The following is a 17,592-nucleotide window of genomic DNA, read 5'->3' as shown; positions in this document are numbered from 1 at the left end:
GAAAAACTACTCATTTTTCCACCTATACTATTTAAATGGAAATTGCGTATGAGATGAGCATTCCTAATGTGAAATTTTGAAATTCGAAGTACTCCAACATTTGAGACCTTCTTCTCACTAACCTGACAGCACAAGTAGAAAATTCCACACTTGATCTTATATGGTGGTGCGCAGAACCCTGCAGGCGTCAGCTGTCTGTCCACGGCACTTTTGGATACGTGCTTTGGCAGCAGTTCGTCTAGCAAATACGCACTTCATGGGCGCCAGCTGCAAGGCAGTGTGTTAACAGTGTGGCTATAACAATAAACAAGACACAGCTCATCTCTTGAGATTTTGTACTCCAATTCAAACTTGTTGGCCTCTGATCACACTCTTAAAAATTAACTCCAGGCGCCAGCAGGTGGCATGGAGGCTAAGGCACGGAATCTCTTATGGGTGACTGCATGGTTCAAGTCTCAGACCTGACGACTTGAAAATCATGCCAGGCACATGTGCGTGCCCGAAACTGCAGAGGAGAAGAGAAGAGAAGGGCTTGTGATGCAGTCGTCCCCCTGAGGAGGGAATGATTTCTCACTTTCTCTTTTTCTTTGTTTGTCTCCAGCGAGTGTTTGTGCTCTATAGCAAAATTTTTTAAAAATTAAAAATAAAAAAGCATGCCCTATGTGTCTGTATGCTCCTTTCTCCATTGTCCATTATTTTTCTTTCTCTGTGCTTCAATCTGGATGTTTCTTCCTGGTCCTTTTCCAGATCATTAATTCTGTCTTCACCTGAGTCTAAGCTACTATTAAACCTATCTATTAAATTCTTAATTTTAGAATTTTTCAGTACTAGATTTCCATATAATTTTATTTTTTTTGTTCTAGTTCTTTACAGAAATTTTCAATTTTGTCTTTTATTTTCTAATTTTTTTTTAGTTAGTTAGTTTTTTTTGCCATAGGGCACATAAGTTCACCGGAGAAAGAGAGAGAGGTAAAGTGAGAAATCATCCCCTAGAAGGGATGGTCACATCACAGTTTCTTCTCTTCCCTTCTTCTCTCAGGATTTGGAGCACATATGCACTTGTACCTGGTACTGTCTTCAAGTCACCAGGTCCAGGACTTGAACTGCAGCTGGCCATGTGGAAACCCAGCTTCTTAACCACCATGCCACCTGCTGGCCTGCAAAATACTTTTGTAGATTATATATTTTTTTCACCACAACCACTTACATGACGTAAATGCTAGTTTTTACCTATCTTACAGACAGAGAAACTGAGGCCCAAAGAAGCTAAGTGAGTTGCAGTGGGTTCACACACCACAGGCACAGCAGAGCTGAGACTTAAGCCAGACAGTCTGAATCTGGAACACACAGCTAACTCTTGTTAGCTGCCCTGCTCCTGCTCCCATGATGGAGGAGGATACTCGACCTAAACCAACACTGTATTCCGTAGGTCTCCGTGGGGATCATCAGTTTTAGAGCTTTAGAGGCATTTCAGATTATCATGTGACTTCCCTTGTGTTATAAGTGAAAAAATAAGAAAACCAGGAGTTACATTATGTGCTTTGGTCCAAGTTCAGACACCTAGCACATCTGTGTGTGTGTGTGTGTGTGTGTGTGTGTGTGTGTGTGTGTAGTTTGATAAAGAAGTATTATAGATTAATGTTTCAGATAAAGGCTATTTTAGCATATCGAAATAAAATATTTTCAGAATGATATAATTCGTTTCAATTATGTATCAGCTTCTGCACTGTAATTTGTACTAGCTGTGTTTGGTCCTTGCAAAAAAAGCATTGGGATATGGGCAAGATATTTAGCTACCCTGTACTTTTTGTTCTGTTTTCTACTCATCTGTTACTATTACATTATATAAATAGTATATTTATATCCCACTTTATTGCCGTCAATATATTTACATTTCATTTTTATTACAGCCTTCTAACAGGAATATAAGCGATGGATTTGGTCAGACATTCTCAAAATAGAATAGTCTAATTCGAATGGAATGAGATCAGGCTTTTATTTTTAGCTTTTCATTTGTCATCTATCTTTGGAGAATCAAGATAGAACTTGGTTGGCTGGGAAGTGCACACTCTCCCTAAGACGTTACTTATCTCACACTATAACTCCTAAGCTTGCCTGTAGTGGACTCAAGGCCATTAGAGAGATCAGTACTTATGGAAGATAGATATATAACTTAGTAATATGTATATTTTTAGAATTACTTTTCAAATTTTATTTATTATTATGATTTCTCAACCCACTACAAGGCATGTGTGCTCACCAAAGGGAAAGACAGACAGAGGGTGAGAAAGCAAGCTGCCAGGTCCAGGACTTGAGCTGTAGTCAGCCATGTGGTAGTTCAGCACCTCAACCACCACACCACCTGCTGGCCCCCTAATTTAGTAATTTTAGAAACGAATATAGCATAAAGTGATTTCAGAATCAAAACGTAATAGGAAACAAATCAAACCACAAAATAAACCTTAATCAAAAATAACAAGGTAAGCTTATATTCTTCTTCTGAAACCAAAATCTTATACAAAGTTTATCCTATAAATCTATGTCTTCTAGAAATAGCCATACATGTATCGAAAGGTCAAAAGTTTGGGTTGGGGGATGACAAGATCCTCTGCTGGGCTTCAGTAACTTCAGAGATAGCTCATGGTTAGCTAGTTCTCTACCAGCCTGACAAGAGTCCTGTGTTTCGGAATGGAAGGTCCGTGGCCATGAACCCGGAACCTTACTGTGTAGGTCACTCTGCAGCTTGGTGTTTCACCGCTGAGCCACGTCTGGTCCTGATCTGTAAATTTTCTTCTTACTAGCAACAAATTCCCTCAATTTTTGCTTGAGAAAGGCTTCATTTCTTCTTCACTTTTGAAGGATAATTTTTCAGATTTCAATAATAATAAAAATTTTTATTATTATTTTTAAAAATAATCATTCATTTTATTTTATTTATTCATTCATTTATTTTTATTTGACCACACACACACACAGAGAGAGAGAGAGAGAGAGAAATAGAGAGAGACAGGGAAAGTGAGAAAGCAAGCCACCAGGTCTGGGATTCGAACTGTATCCAGCCATACGGGAGTGTCCAGCGCCTTAACCACCATACTACCTGCTGGTCCCCAGAGCACCTAGTTCTAAATGGCTGTATTTTTCTCTTTTTTTCCTCTCAACACTAGATATTGTAGTCCACTCTCCTTGCTTGCATGTTTTCTGAGAAGTCTCACGTAATTCTTATCTTTACTACTCCGTAGCAGGTAAGGCATTTTTTTCCTCTGGCTTCTTTCAAGATTTCCTATTTGTCTTTTTTTTTTTTTTTTTTTTTGAGAGTTTTTTTTCGCTATAGGGCGCGTGCGCTCGCCAGACAGAGAGAGACGTAGAGACAGAAAGCAAGAAATCACCCCCCAGAGGGGATGGTCACACCACAATCCCTTCTCCTCCATTCTCCTCTCGGGATCTTGGGCATGCACGCACACACGCCCGGTGTGAGTTTAAGTCACCAGGTCTGGGACACAAACCGCAGTCGACTACATGGGAGTCCAGCGACATAGCCATTACGCTAACTGCTGGTTCCCTATTTGTCTTTGATCTTCTGCAGTTTAAATATGGTTTTGAGCTTCCTGGATCTGTGGCATGGTGTCTGTCACTAATCTTGGAAAATTATTTTTTTTTGGAGGGGGGGAGGGGATTTTTTTGCTACAGCGTGCATGCACTCGCCAGACAGACAGAGAGAGACAGAGAGACAGAAAGCGAGAAATCACCCCCAGGGAGGATGGCCACGCCACCACCCCTTCTCCTCTCGGGATCTTCATGCACATACACGCGCCCAGCGTGAGTTTAAGCCACCGGATCGGGACGCGAACCACAGTCAACTACATGGGAGTCCAGCAACATAGCCAGTACGCTAACTGCTGGTCCCGAAAATTCTTTTGTTTTAAAGAATTATTTTAATTTTAATTATTAGTGGTATTTTCTAATTTGGCCAGAGACAGACAGACAGACAGAGAGGGAAAGTGGTTCAGAATTCAACCCACTTGGTTGGCCATATGGGAGTCCAGCACCTTAACTACCGTTCCGTCTGCTGGCCCTAATCTTGGAAAACTCTTAGCTAGTATTACTTCATACACTTCTGTTTCTTTCTCTCTTTCTTTTCCTTCTAGTATTCTCATTACGAATATGTTATGCTTTTTTTCATCTTTTAATTTTTGGACATTCTTTTTCATCTTTTCAATTAGTTTTAATCTTTGCATTTCACCTTTGGAAGTTTCTATTGACATCCCTTCAAGCTCACTGGTTGTTTTCTGTGCTCAGTCTAGTCTATTAATGAACCCATCACCCTTCATTTCTGTTATAGTCCTTTTAATTTATAAAATTTCCTTTTGATTCCTTTTAGAATTTCACTCTCTTTGCTTACATTACAATCCATTCCTTTTTTAAGAATTATTTTTATTTAACTGTATTTGTTTTAATTTGACCAGAGAAGGAGAGAGAGAGAGAGAGAGTGAGAGAGAGAGCAAGAGAGGAGAGAGACAGAGAGAGAAAAGGTGAGAAAGCAAGCCACCAGGTCAGGGACTCAAATTGCAGTCGGCCATGTGGGAGTCCAGCGCCCTTAACTACTTCTTGCATGTTGTTCACTTTTTCCATTAGTGTCTGAAGTGTATTAATTATACTTGTTTAAGGGCCAACAGGTCACATGATGATTAAGGCACTGGACTCCCCCACATGGCTGACTGTGGTTCAAGTCTAAGAAAACAAGCAGCCAGGTCCGGGACTCAAACCACAGTTGGCCAAGTTAGCACTCAATGCCACATACCTGCTGGCCCTAAAACATTATTTATAATAACAAAAAGTGGACATAATACAATTGACAATAGGGAATTGGTTTAAAAATTAGGAAATGACGATGCAGCATTAACAGTTACGTTTTTAACCTATGTTTAGTGGGAAAATGCTCATGGTATATCAAATGGTTAAAAATCTGGGGCAAAGTAGAATACACAAACACGGAAGCCTCTACCTCAGTTTGACCTAAGGGCCAGGGCCGGAAACAAGGCCTGGACATCCTGAAGCACGTACTAGACCTCCTGTGCAGCGCCAGCTTAGCAACTGTGAAGCCTCAGCCAGCCAGTGGCACAGGGGTTAAGGTGGTGGGATCCCTCAAGGCCAACTGCGTGGTTCAAGTCCCAGAACCAGAGGCCTGAAAAACTTGCCAGGCACATATGTGTAGGTGCCCAACACCTTGAGAGGAGAGAGAAATGAAGGTGAAAGGATTGCAGCATTTGGTTTCCCCTCATGATGTGTCTACAGGGAATGTTTGTACTTCTTGTTATAAATATTCATGGGGGAATAATCTATACTAATGTGAACATTTTCTCATATTATTCTTTAATACCAGCTAACAGTTTGATAATACTGGTTGTCTCTTCGATCTGGGGGATAGATTAACTTATCTCAAAAGAATTTCTTGCTGCTTAAGTTTTGTAGCTATAATTTATAAAATCAGTTTAACCCTAATAAAGTAAGAAAGTAATTTTTCCTGAATTGTACTAAAAAATATTTAATGACATAGTAAGGATGCCTACTATACCAAATTCTTAAAAGTAAAAAAAAAATTTTGAGAGATTTTTGTTATAGGGCACATGTACTCCCTAGAGATACAGAGAGACAGAAAGTGAGAAATCCTCCCCACCTGGGGGGGAGGGCATGCCATGATCCTTTCTCCTCCATTCTCCTCTGAGGATTTGGCACACACACAAACACATACCCAGAGTGAGTTTCAAGCCACTGGGTCCCAGACTCGAACCACGTCAGCCCACGTGGGAGTCCAGTGCCTTAGCCACTACACCACCTGCTGGCCCCCAAATTTAAATTTTTTACAAGTTATTGAAAAACCTTAAAATGTATAGTTTGATCCCGTACAAGTATGTGTGTATATGCACATATATAATACATACTGTATATATACATGTGTATATAAATTAGAATACTAACCTATGAATTTTGGTTGGTCATTATTGATTCTCTTTACGTATTTAAGATCACAGGTGATTCTTATTTTCCTCTCCTTACTCTTCCATAATGTCTATTTACCAGCTGAATTAATTTTCCAGTAGGAAATAGCATATGAATCTGAAAAAAATATGTCTTGGCTTGTAACTTTATTCCAGCACTCTATGAAACCCAACACACTGAAGGAAGATCCAACAAGGGACCTGAAACAGCTTCTCCAGGAGCTGAGAAGTGTGATCAACGAGGAGCCGGCAGTGCCTCTGAACAAGACGGAGAACGATGGCCGAACACCATCCCTGGGAGCCTTGTGCGTAGCCGGGAAGACCGTGTGCACCAGGGCTGGGAAGGGTCCTCTCGCGTGTAGTTTACCACTAAGTTGTCCCCCGTGATTCTCAGGGAGGTTGGGGTTTAAATAAAGTTGAATATCTGAAGTTACCAAGGAGAGCAATGTGCAAGTGTAGGATCTGAGCAAAAGTAGAACAACTTGACGTTGTCATCCTGTTCGGAGAGCATGAGGTGTTACCCAAGTTTATCTGTATAGTAATTTATAATTCCCAACAGACTTCACATCCATCATGTTATTACAGCAATCATGTGAGACAAGGCAGGGTGAAGTTTGTTTGTCTCAGTTTACAAGGAGAAAAGCACAAGTCCCAAAGGTTCACTTTCCTCAGCGATGGTCAGTGTGGAGCTAGAGTGAGAACCCTGAGGGCTCTGCTGCTCCAGGGAGGAGCGCAGGGGAAGGGCCTCAGTTCTGTGGGTGCCCATGCCTGGGCCCTTCATCAGGTTAGTAAGAGGCACATCCAAAAGGGACCCACCCAGCTCCCCGGCCCTTCCCTATAGACAGCTGGAAAAATCGATGAGATCCTCATCCTGTTGTCAAACAGTGCTCTTTAACTTTATTGTTGTTATTTAGATTAGCTTTTTTAAAAGCATTTGAATATGGAATATATATTTTAACTACTGTAGTAACTAATTGTTATATTAATTTTTTGATTATATGACAGTATCTAAAGTAATGCTTTCTGAAATCATTTATATACAAATAATCTTCAGTTCCTTAAGATATTCAACTGGTATATATTGACCCAAGATATCAAAATATTAGCTGGATTTACCTAATTGTTATTAATATTGTTAATATTAATAATCATTTTTATTTTTTTAGAGAGAGATTTTTGCTATAGGGTGCATGCACTCTCTGGAGAGACAGAGAGACAGAAAACAAGAAATCACCCCCCAGGGGTGATGACCACACTGCAATCCCTTCTCTTTTCTTCTATTGGTATTTTAGGCACACATGCACACGTGCCCAGTGGGAGGTTTTATTTGTTTTTTTTTTTTACAATTTTTTAACAGAATTATTTATTTAATTTTATTTATTCTTTTGTTTATTTTAATTTGACCAGAGAGGGAGAGACATACAGAGAGAGAGAGAGAGAGAGAGAAAGTGAGAGAGTAAGCCAACAGGTCCAGGACTCCAACCGTGGTTGGCCACATGGTAGTGTCCAGCACCTTAACCAATATGCCACTTGCTGGCCCCCACTCAGTGTGAGCTTCAAGCTACCAGGTTCGAGACTTGAACCACAGTTAACTATGTGGGAGTCCTGCAATGTAACCATTACACCATCTGCTGGCCCCTCCTCCTAAAGCTTTTAAGAGTCTGTTCTAGGAAGGCATTTCTGAGCTGGTAAACTCCAAGGAGAGCCCTTTGCAAAATGTTTTTGGAGGCTTAAAAGCTACAGTTGTAGCTTAAAAGAAAACTAAATACATCTGAGCAATTGATTCTTCTTTTTTTAAAAAAAAAATAATTGTTTTTTTTTTTTTGGAAGAGGTTTTTTGCTATAGGGTAACTTGCACTCACCAGAAAGACAGAGAGACAGAGAGACAGAAAGCGAGAAATCACCCCTCAGGGGAGATGACCACACCTCAATCCCTTCTCTTCATTCTCCTCTTGGGATCCTGGGCACGCATGCACACGTGCCGGCGTGAGTTTAAGCCATCAGGTCTGGGACTCAGACCCCAGTTGACTACATGGGAGTCCAGCAACACAGCCATTACACCAACCGCTATTCCCAATAATTATTGTATTTAACTTAATTTATTTATTTTAATTTGACCAGAGAGGTACAGAGCAAGCAAGTGGGAGAGAGAGGAAAAGTGAGAATGCAAGCTACCAGGTCCAGGACTTGAACTGTGGTCAGCCCTGTGGGAGTCCAATGCCCTTAACCACCATGTCACTTGCCAGCCCCCAATTGATTATTCTTAAAAGACATGGAATCTGAAAATTGATCTTTATACAATTAGCTGAGAATTATATTTGTCTATACAGAGATGAACGGGTAAGAGACTGCATCACTGAATCAAGCCTGCGGTCAGACATATGCCATAGGTAAGAGGAACCTGAGATTCCAATCAAATTAGTCGCCCTAGAATTTTATATGTGGCCAGGCAATTTAGGAAGTCAATTTGGACAGTTAGTTACATGGCATTTAATAAGCATATTGGGTTAATTGAAGGATAACTGTTACGTTGTTTTTAACTGATTCTAAAAAGAATTACAATGAAATGTAATAAAGTAATTTACTTTCAAGAAATCAATTTAATAGGGATTTTTTAAACTTACGTTAAATTTTGCTGATAATTACCATGATGTGAAGTCATCTATATGATAATGCATTCCAACAATAGAAGACTTTTTCTATATATATACATATTTACATATTGCTTTATAGAACTTTGAAGAAAAGGATAGTCCAGAAGGAAATTATAACAACCTCAAAAATGGGATTATAATAACCTTATCGTTGCCTTAGGGTGCATATGCTGCTAGAAAGAGAGACAAAGACAGTGAGAGGGGATGTGAGAAATCACTTCCCAGGGGGATAGCCATGTCACAATCCCTTCTCTTCTGTTCTCCTCCTGTCATCTTGGGTACACTCGCACATGCACGTAGCATGAGTTTCAAGCCACTAGGTCCAGGACTTGAACCACGGTCAGCCATGTGGAAGTCCAGCGATGTAACCACTACATCTGCTCACCCCCCTAAAATCCGATTTTTTAATCATAATTGAATGGTTGAATTTTTAAAAGGAATAATTTAAAAGAGAATTTCAAAATGAAACCTATAATCCCAAAGGAGACCCTAATCAAATACAATGTCTGAAAATTTGCTTAAGCCAAAAATAAAGAAAGACTAACATTAACTTTTTTAAAAAGAATTATTTATTTATTTTATTTAATTTGTTATTATTATTTTTTAATTTGACCAGAGCGAGACAGAGAGAGAAAAGGCGAAAGTGGGAAAGCAAGCTGCCAGGTCCAGGATTCGAACCACAGTCAGTCATCTACAGGTCCAACACCATAACCACCACGCCACCCGCCAGCCCTACATTAACTTTTTTTAAAGAACAGTTTTTATTTGGGGCCAGCAGGTAATGTAGTAGTTGAGACACTGGTCTCCCACATGGCTGACTGAGGTTCAAGTCCCAGACCTGGCAGCTTGCTTTCTCATTCTCACTCTCCACCTCTCTCTGGTTAAATTGAAGAATAATAATAAATAGAATTAAATAAATACTCTTTGTTTTCTTTTAAAGAACAGTTTTGTTTTTATTTAAAAAAATTTTTTTAAAGAATTACTTACGGGATCCACAGATGGTGTAATGGTTATGTTGCTGGACTTCCACGTAGTCGACTGCAGTTTGAATCTCAGACTTGGCAGCTTAAAACTTATGCCAGACACTCACACTGAGCACGTGTACATGTGTGTTCAAAATCCTGAGAGGAGAATGGAGGAGAAGGGATTGTGGCGTGGCCATCCTCCTTGGGAATGACTTTTTTGCTTTCTGTCTTTCTATCTCTCCAGCAAATGCATGAGCCCTATAGCAAAAAAAAAAAAAAAAATTTCTAACAAAAGGAAAGAATGAAGAAGAAAAAGAAAGAAAGGACTTACTTATTTAGTTAATTTATTTTTAATTTGACAGAGGGATATAGGGCAGAGGGAGACTGAGAAAACAAGCCATCAGGTCTGGGACTCAGATGTCAGCTATGTGGGAGTCCAGTGCCTCAACCACCACGCCACTGGCCCGCACAGTTTTATTTTTGTTTTGTTTGATATAGGGCACATGCTTTCCATGGAGAGACACAAGGTGGTGGGGAGGGAAAGTGAGAAATCACCCCCTCAATGGGGATGGCCACACTCCAATCCCTTCTTCTTCATAATCCTCTCAAGATCTTGGGCAAGCACACACGTGCTCCCACTGTATTTTTCAAGCCACTGGGTCTAGGACTCGAACTATGCAGTCAGTCATGTGGGATCCAGCCACCTTAACCACCATGCAACTTACTGGCCCTAAGTTTAATCCACATAAGACACACAAGCTGTTGCTTGATGTCAGTGGCTCCTCACTGCCTGCTGATCAAGCCTGTGATCCTCGGTCTGACACTGAAGAATCTCTGCTTTTACTCCCACTCTCATCACCTGTGAGAGCCAAGGCCCCCAGCTCACTCGACCTATGAAGCCATCAGACAGCATCTTCCACTGTCTATAAAAATAAATGATTTCCCTCACGAGCCTTCGTTGCATTGGTAAGAGAACAGCATTGTGTCGTTTTCATTTCTGCCCTCTCTCCACCAACAGAAGCAACAACTCATTAAGGGACTCCACTGAAGGCAGCAAATCAAGTGAGACTCTGAGCAGGTAGGAAACTCCCTTCCCTTCTCTCAGCTTTCAAAATACCTATTTTACTACTGGTCATCCATTAGTTCAAGAGATTGCTAACTGCCTGGGTCCACCACGTACTGAGGCCCTTGGGATATAGTCAGAGCAAGACAGATACAGGCCGTCCTCGAGCTGCTTACAGTCGTGAGGTCCGTCTAGAGACTGACTGCCTGGGAGATTTTTTTTTTTTTTGTAGTTTTTGCTGTAGGATTCATGTATTCTCTGAAGAAAGAAGCAAACGAGAGAGGGAGAGAGAGAAAGATAGAGAGAGAGAGCAATCACTCCCCAGGAAGGATAGCCACCCCACAATCCCTTCTCCTCCATTCTCCTCTCTGGATTTTGGGCATGCACTCACATGTTCCCATTGTGTTTTCCAGGCTGCTGGTCTGGGACTCGAACCGTGTAGTCAACCATATGGAATCTAGCCACCTTAACCTTCATGCCACCTGCTGGCCCTTCTTTTCTCCTTTTACCACCAATAAAAATAGAGATAGCTGAAACTTCTTTCTATCTTTACTATATGAAAATGAGTTGTGCTGTTCACAGTCCATTCAGGGTTACCCACACATCACTACTCTGAGCTTGCATTATTGCCAGCCTCTGGGTTACCTCCTGTTGTATCCAGCCTCCACGAAATCTCCCAAATATCTTCCCTCTTGATGTTCACACACCTATGTCGTCCCTTCTCCGATGATGAGGGCCGACTTGGGTAGCCCTTAGGTTACTGCAGAGATAACAGTGTTGACTCCCATGGCAAGGTCTTCAAAAGCGGTTTGGCTCCTGCTTTACTCTGTCTTGAACCACTTCCTCTGGGGCAGTCGGCTGCTGTGTCAGGAGTAGAGGCAGGCAGCCCCCTACGGAGAGGTCCACGTAGTGCGGAACTGAGGCCTCCAGCAACAGGCCATGTGACTGAGCTGGCATGGAGGTGATCCTTCAGTTGTGTCTAGCTTTTGCATGGCCACAGCCCAGGCCAACACAACTGTGACCTCCAATTGACCCTGAGCCAAAACCAACCAGCAAGATGTGTCCAGATTCCTGACCCACAAAAACTTCGGAGACATTAAGTGGCTGTTGTTAAGCTGTAAATAAGTACATGGATTCCAGTTAGGAGATTATTCCTTGTGTCTCAGCGCCACGCCTACCCCCACCCCCACCCCAGCCATTCAGTCACATGTCTGGTGAACCACCTGGTGTGACATGGCAACGGGCACTCACCGTCTCTACTCCCTGATCACCACAGAGTGGACTGGAATCTTCCTGAATCTCTTTGTGGAGCCAGGCAGTGGCTCAGTGGCAAAATGCTTCACTCTGTGGGGAGTCAGCAGGTGGTATGGTGGTTAAGGCGACTGGATTCCTATATGACTAACCACAGTTCAGTCCCGGACTGGTGACTTGAATATCACACTGGGCCCATGTGCAAAATCCCAAGAAGAGAATAGAGGAGAAGGGATCGTGGTGTGGCCCTCCCCACCGGGGGTGGTTTCTCACTTTCCCTCTCTCTGTCTCTCTCCTCTCTGGTGAGCGCACACACCCTGTGGCTAAATAAATAAATAAATGCATGCACCACACTCGGTGAGGCTGACCCACATGGAAAGGTTCTGGGTCTGCGTTCAGGAAACCTCCCTAAGTGTACGTGGCACACATGTGTCCATGATCTGGGGTTGGCTGGGAGGGTCTGGGAGTGGACTGTGATGTCAATGCCCTGCCAGGGTGTGGTCTCTGTGTCTGTCTCTGTCTCTCTCTCATGAAAAAAAAAAAAAGAACTTTAGGGACAGCAGTTGGCACGGAGGTTAAGGCAGTTGGATCCTACATGCCCAGCTGCGTGTGTACCCCAAATCCCAAAAGAATGGAGAAGAAGAGATTGCAGTGTGGCCGTTCTCCCCAGGGGGTGATCTCTCACACTCTCTCTCTCTCTCCAGCGAATGCACATGCCCTGTCACTCATATGGAATCTGGCCTGGCTGGCTCCTGAGCTCATGTTGTAACCCCTGCTCTGCTCTGTGCTGCTCTGTTCCACCCTGAGCCAGGGGAAGGAGTGCAGCCCATGGGGCAGAGAGGAGATGCTTCCCTGAGATAACCTCATGACCAGAGCCTCTGCCTCCTTCAGCAGTGCAGATACATAGTGCTATATTTTATCACAAAAAAATAACTGCATTCTCCAAAGAAATCATCGGGAAGGCGTTATTTTTCCACTTAATGCTGGCCTAGTAACAAACACCTGGGCTCGCGTAGCCGGGTGTGCATGCGGTCTGCGCTGGCATCAGCTGCCATGTCGCCTCTGGGGAGCTCTGCTGTGCACTTTGAGAGCTGAGAGTTACAAGCAAGTGACTTTTTAGTATCACAGTGATGGTACTTTTGACCTCGCAAACCCCCTGGGAGGCAGCCACTTCGAGAGCTGCTGCTGTAATATTTTCATACTGGTACACAGAGAACTTGTGGTTTACTTCAGTGTACTGATTCAAGTAGGTCTTGCAGTAAACTGATGCGACTAATGCTGATGATGACATTGTCTTCGTTTCTTCATTTTAAGGAAGTCATTAGGATTGCATCTCTGAGAATCTATGATTTGCGTTTTTTGTTGTTGTTTTGGTTTGGTTTTGCCATAGTGCTTTTGTGCTTGCCAGAGAGACAGAGGGAAGGAAAGTGAGAAATCATTCCCTCGTGCCCAGCAAGTGGAATGGCCACACTTCAATCCCTTCTCCTTCTTTCTCCTCTTGGGATTTTGGGCACACGCACCCGGTGTGATTTTCAGGCCACCAGGTCTAGGCTTCGAAACTTGGTTGGCCACGTGAGGTCCAGTGCCTTAACTTCCACACCACCTGCTGACCCCAGTGATTTGAGTTTTTTAGCTATTACACAAAAATTAATTTTGTAAACAATGATTTGAGTTTTTTATCTATTATTACACAAAAATTAATTTTGTAAACAAGATTATTTGTGATTATATTTTCATTCTGCAAAGTGTTCATGGGTATAGACTTTTGCTATAGGGTGCAGGCACTTGCCAGAGAGACAGAGAGACAGAGAGACAGAAAGGAAGAGTCACTCCTCAGGGGGGATGGCCACATGGCAGTCCCTTCTCCATTCTCCTCTCTGGATTTTGGGCATGCATGCACACATACCCGGTGTGAGTTTTAAGCCACTGGGTCCAGGACTTGAACTATGGTCAACTACATGGGAGTCCAGCAATGTAACCATTCCGCCATGTGCTGGTCCTGCAAAATTTAATTTTTAATGAAATTATAAATGTTGATTCTTCCTCCTAGGGCATTTTAGGACCTGTGCAATTCAGGGGGCTGTGTTTGCCACCTTGAGTTTATATTTAAAGCCATCATGTTCACCTGTGCTAGCTTGTGTCTGTCCATAAACCCTAGCACTACGTTTGTGAGTGGAATGCCACATTACCATTCTTCGTTTTGCAGAGAGCCAGTCACCTTACATGCGGGAGACATGGAAGACCCATCTTGCTGCTTCACTTTCCAACCTACAGGTGAGTCTTACCAAGAGCACAGAAATGAGGCCTGCTCAAAACCTTGCAGTGACCCCCGTTTCCATAGTCATTACAACAGCCTGGAGGTTCCTACGAACTGTCTCGTCTCCTTTCCTACTTCCTCCCTCTTCCGGTCATTCTGCCTTGTCCTCCCTTGGCCTGTTGTTTAACCTGCTGGCGGCTTCCACAAAGGGCTTTCACACCCACCATTCCCTCCCCATTCTTTACCTCTTCAGTCCTTAAAGGCCTTTGCTCAAATGTCACTTTCCCAATGAGACTAATTCTTACAACCTTATTTAAAAATCACAACCTTGCAGATGGCGTAATGGTTATGTCACTGGACTCCCATATAGTTGACCGCAGTTCAAGGCCTGGACTCAGTGGCTTAATAATCAAGATGGATGCATGTGTGTGTATGCCCCAAATCCCAAGAAGATAATAGAGTAGAAGATACTGCAACCTGGCCATCTCCCTTGTGGGGTGATTTCTCGCTTTTTGTCTCTCTCTCTCTCTGTCTGTCTTTCCGGTGAATGCACATGTTCTATAGCAAAATCCTCTCCAAAAAAAAAAAAATCACTTTCTGACACTTTACCTTTTTATTTTTTTATTTTTTGTAGGTTTTTGTCATACGGTGTGTACACTTACCAGAGAGACGGAGAGAGAGAAAGTGAGAAATCACCCCTTGGGGGGTTGACTACACTACAATCCCTTCTCTTTCATTCTCCTCCTGGGGTTTGGGGTACACACACACACACACACACACACACACACACACACATATTAAGCCACTGGGTCCAGGACTTAAACCAGGGTCAGCCATGTGAGAATCCAGCACCTTAATCATGCAACCTGCTGGTCCCTACCTTTAAAAAAAAATTTTGTGAGGCCAGTAAGTGGCATGGTGGTTAATGTGCTGGGCTCCCATATGGCCAACCATGGTTCAAGTCCCAGATCTGCTGGCTTGCTTTCTCTGTCTTTCTTCCTCTCATCAAATAATAATAATAATGAATTAAATAAATAATTATTTTAAAAAATCATTTGTTTTCTTTTAAAATACTGAGCACATATGTATGCACGCAAAAGTGGGAAAGAGACAAGCAGCCTCCACAGGATCTGGTCACCCTATGTTCTTCCTCCAGTCCACTGGGGCTTGGGCACTTGCACACATGGCCAGGCAGTCACCACGTGGCATCGGGCTTCCTTGAGCAGCACGTCACCACTCACCGCACAGCCACCCTGCCTTAGCTTTAGCTTTCTCTAAGTTATACTTACTGGGGCCAGCAGGCAGGGTGGGCCTGCCTGTGGCATGGCAATAAGGATAGCCAGATCCCACATGGCCAATGGTACAGTTCGAGTCCTGGGCCCAGCTGTTTGGAAAACATGCCAGGTTCATGTGTGTACAAGGTCAACATTTGGAAAGGGAGGAGAAATGGAGGAGAAGGGAAATTAAGGGTGCTGGGCCCCACACCGCTGTTGGAGATCCGGACCTGGCGGCTTGCTTTCTCACTTTCCCCTTCTCTCACTCTGTCCCTCTCTGGTCAGATTAAAATAAATAAGTAAATTTTAAAAATTAAATAAAATATAAAACAAAAAAATTTTAACTAAATTATTTTTACAACATATTATGTAACTTAGTAATTTGTCTTGTCCTTTATGTGTCACCTTGTGCTAGAAAAAAGCACAGGGGCAAATATCTTTAACTGTTGGTTCCCTGAAATATCCCAGGTACTAGTACCACAGTGGGTGCTCAGTAAATAGCTACTGATGGATGAAGGGAATAATTTCAATTTATATTATAATTATAAATTATAAGTATAATTTCCAAAGAATTACAGACAAGACGAGCTATAAAAACAAGCTCTTGGGAACCAGCAGTTGGCGTAATGGCTATGTCATTGGATTCCCACGTAGTCGACCGCGGTTCGCGTCCCAGACCCGGTGGCTTAAAACTCACGCCGGGCACATGTGCGTGCATGCCCAAGATCCCAAGAGGAGAATGGAGGAGAAGGGATTGCGCCGTGACCATCCCCCCTGGGGGGTGATTTCTTGCTTTCTGTCTCTATGTCTCTCTCTGTCTGTCTGATGAGCGCACACACCCTATAGTGAAAACCTCTCCAAAAAAAAAAAAAAAAAAGAAAGAAAAGAAAAGAAAAACAAGCTCTTTGGATCTGGCAGGTGGCGTGGTGGTTAAAGGCACTGGACTCCCACATGGCCGACCATGGTTCAAGACCCGGACCTGACAGCTTGCTTCCTTGCTTTCCCTTTCTCTCTTGCTCTGTTTCTGATCAAGTTAAAAAAATAATAACAGCAAGTGAAGTTAAAAAAGTAAATATTTTTAAAAAAATAAAAACAAGCTCCTCAAGTAAGAGATTGTGTTGAAAAGCAAGTTGGCATAACTCAGTCTAGAAATGGAAGAGAAGGATAAAAATATTACAGGGAAAAGCTTTTAAAAAATAATAGAAGGGGTCTGACTGAGATCCTAGCCTTAGAGAACACTACACATATACAAAAGATTTTTTAAACTACAAAGGACAAAAATAATTATAGAGACTATGTGAGATTTAGAAGGCAATCGTTAACCAACAGATTCCTAATTCCCGTAAAAGAGAACATAATAGGGCCTGCCTGTGGCATGGCAATAAGGATAGCCAGATCCCACATGGCCAATGGTACAGTTCGAGTCCTGGGCCCAGCTGTTTGGAAAACATGCCAGGTTCATGTGTGTACAAGGTCAACATTTGGAAAGGGAGGAGAAATGGAGGAGAAGGGAAATTAAGGGTGCTGGGCCCCACACCGCTGTTGGAGATCCGGACCTGGCGGCTTGCTTTCTCACTTTCCCCTTCTCTCACTCTGTCCCTCTCTGGTCAGATTAAAATAAATAAGTAAATTTTAAAAATTAAATAAAATATAAAACAAAAAAATTTTAACTAAATTATTTTTACAACATATTATGTAACTTAGTAATTTGTCTTGTCCTTTATGTGTCACCTTGTGCTAGAAAAAAGCACAGGGGCAAATATCTTTAACTGTTGGTTCCCTGAAATATCCCAGGTACTAGTACCACAGTGGGTGCTCAGTAAATAGCTACTGATGGATGAAGGGAATAATTTCAATTTATATTATAATTATAAATTATAAGTATAATTTCCAAAGAATTACAGACAAGACGAGCTATAAAAACAAGCTCTTGGGAACCAGCAGTTGGCGTAATGGCTATGTCATTGGATTCCCACGTAGTCGACCGCGGTTCGCGTCCCAGACCCGGTGGCTTAAAACTCACGCCGGGCACATGTGCGTGCATGCCCAAGATCCCAAGAGGAGAATGGAGGAGAAGGGATTGCGCCGTGACCATCCCCCCTGGGGGGTGATTTCTTGCTTTCTGTCTCTAT

General features: G+C 42.5%; 1 protein-coding gene across 1 annotated transcript in view; it reads left to right on the top strand.

The window, feature by feature from the left end:
• The window catches only part of CCDC158 (coiled-coil domain containing 158), a 72,005-nt gene that overhangs the window by 42,242 nt on the left and 12,171 nt on the right, over positions 1-17,592 (top strand). The window contains exons 18-21 of the mRNA XM_027769746.1: positions 6,153-6,301; positions 8,327-8,386; positions 10,634-10,693; positions 14,136-14,203. Coding sequence (XP_027625547.1) covers positions 6,153-6,301; positions 8,327-8,386; positions 10,634-10,693; positions 14,136-14,203 — 337 coding nt within the window. The remainder of the gene's footprint in view (positions 1-6,152; positions 6,302-8,326; positions 8,387-10,633; positions 10,694-14,135; positions 14,204-17,592) is intronic.

The sequence above is a fragment of the Tupaia chinensis genome, unplaced genomic scaffold (assembly GCF_000334495.1).
Source record: "Tupaia chinensis unplaced genomic scaffold, TupChi_1.0 Scaffold000086_1, whole genome shotgun sequence".
NCBI classification, from domain to species: Eukaryota; Metazoa; Chordata; class Mammalia; order Scandentia; family Tupaiidae; genus Tupaia; species Tupaia belangeri.
This window is presented reverse-complemented; position numbering and strand designations above follow the sequence as displayed.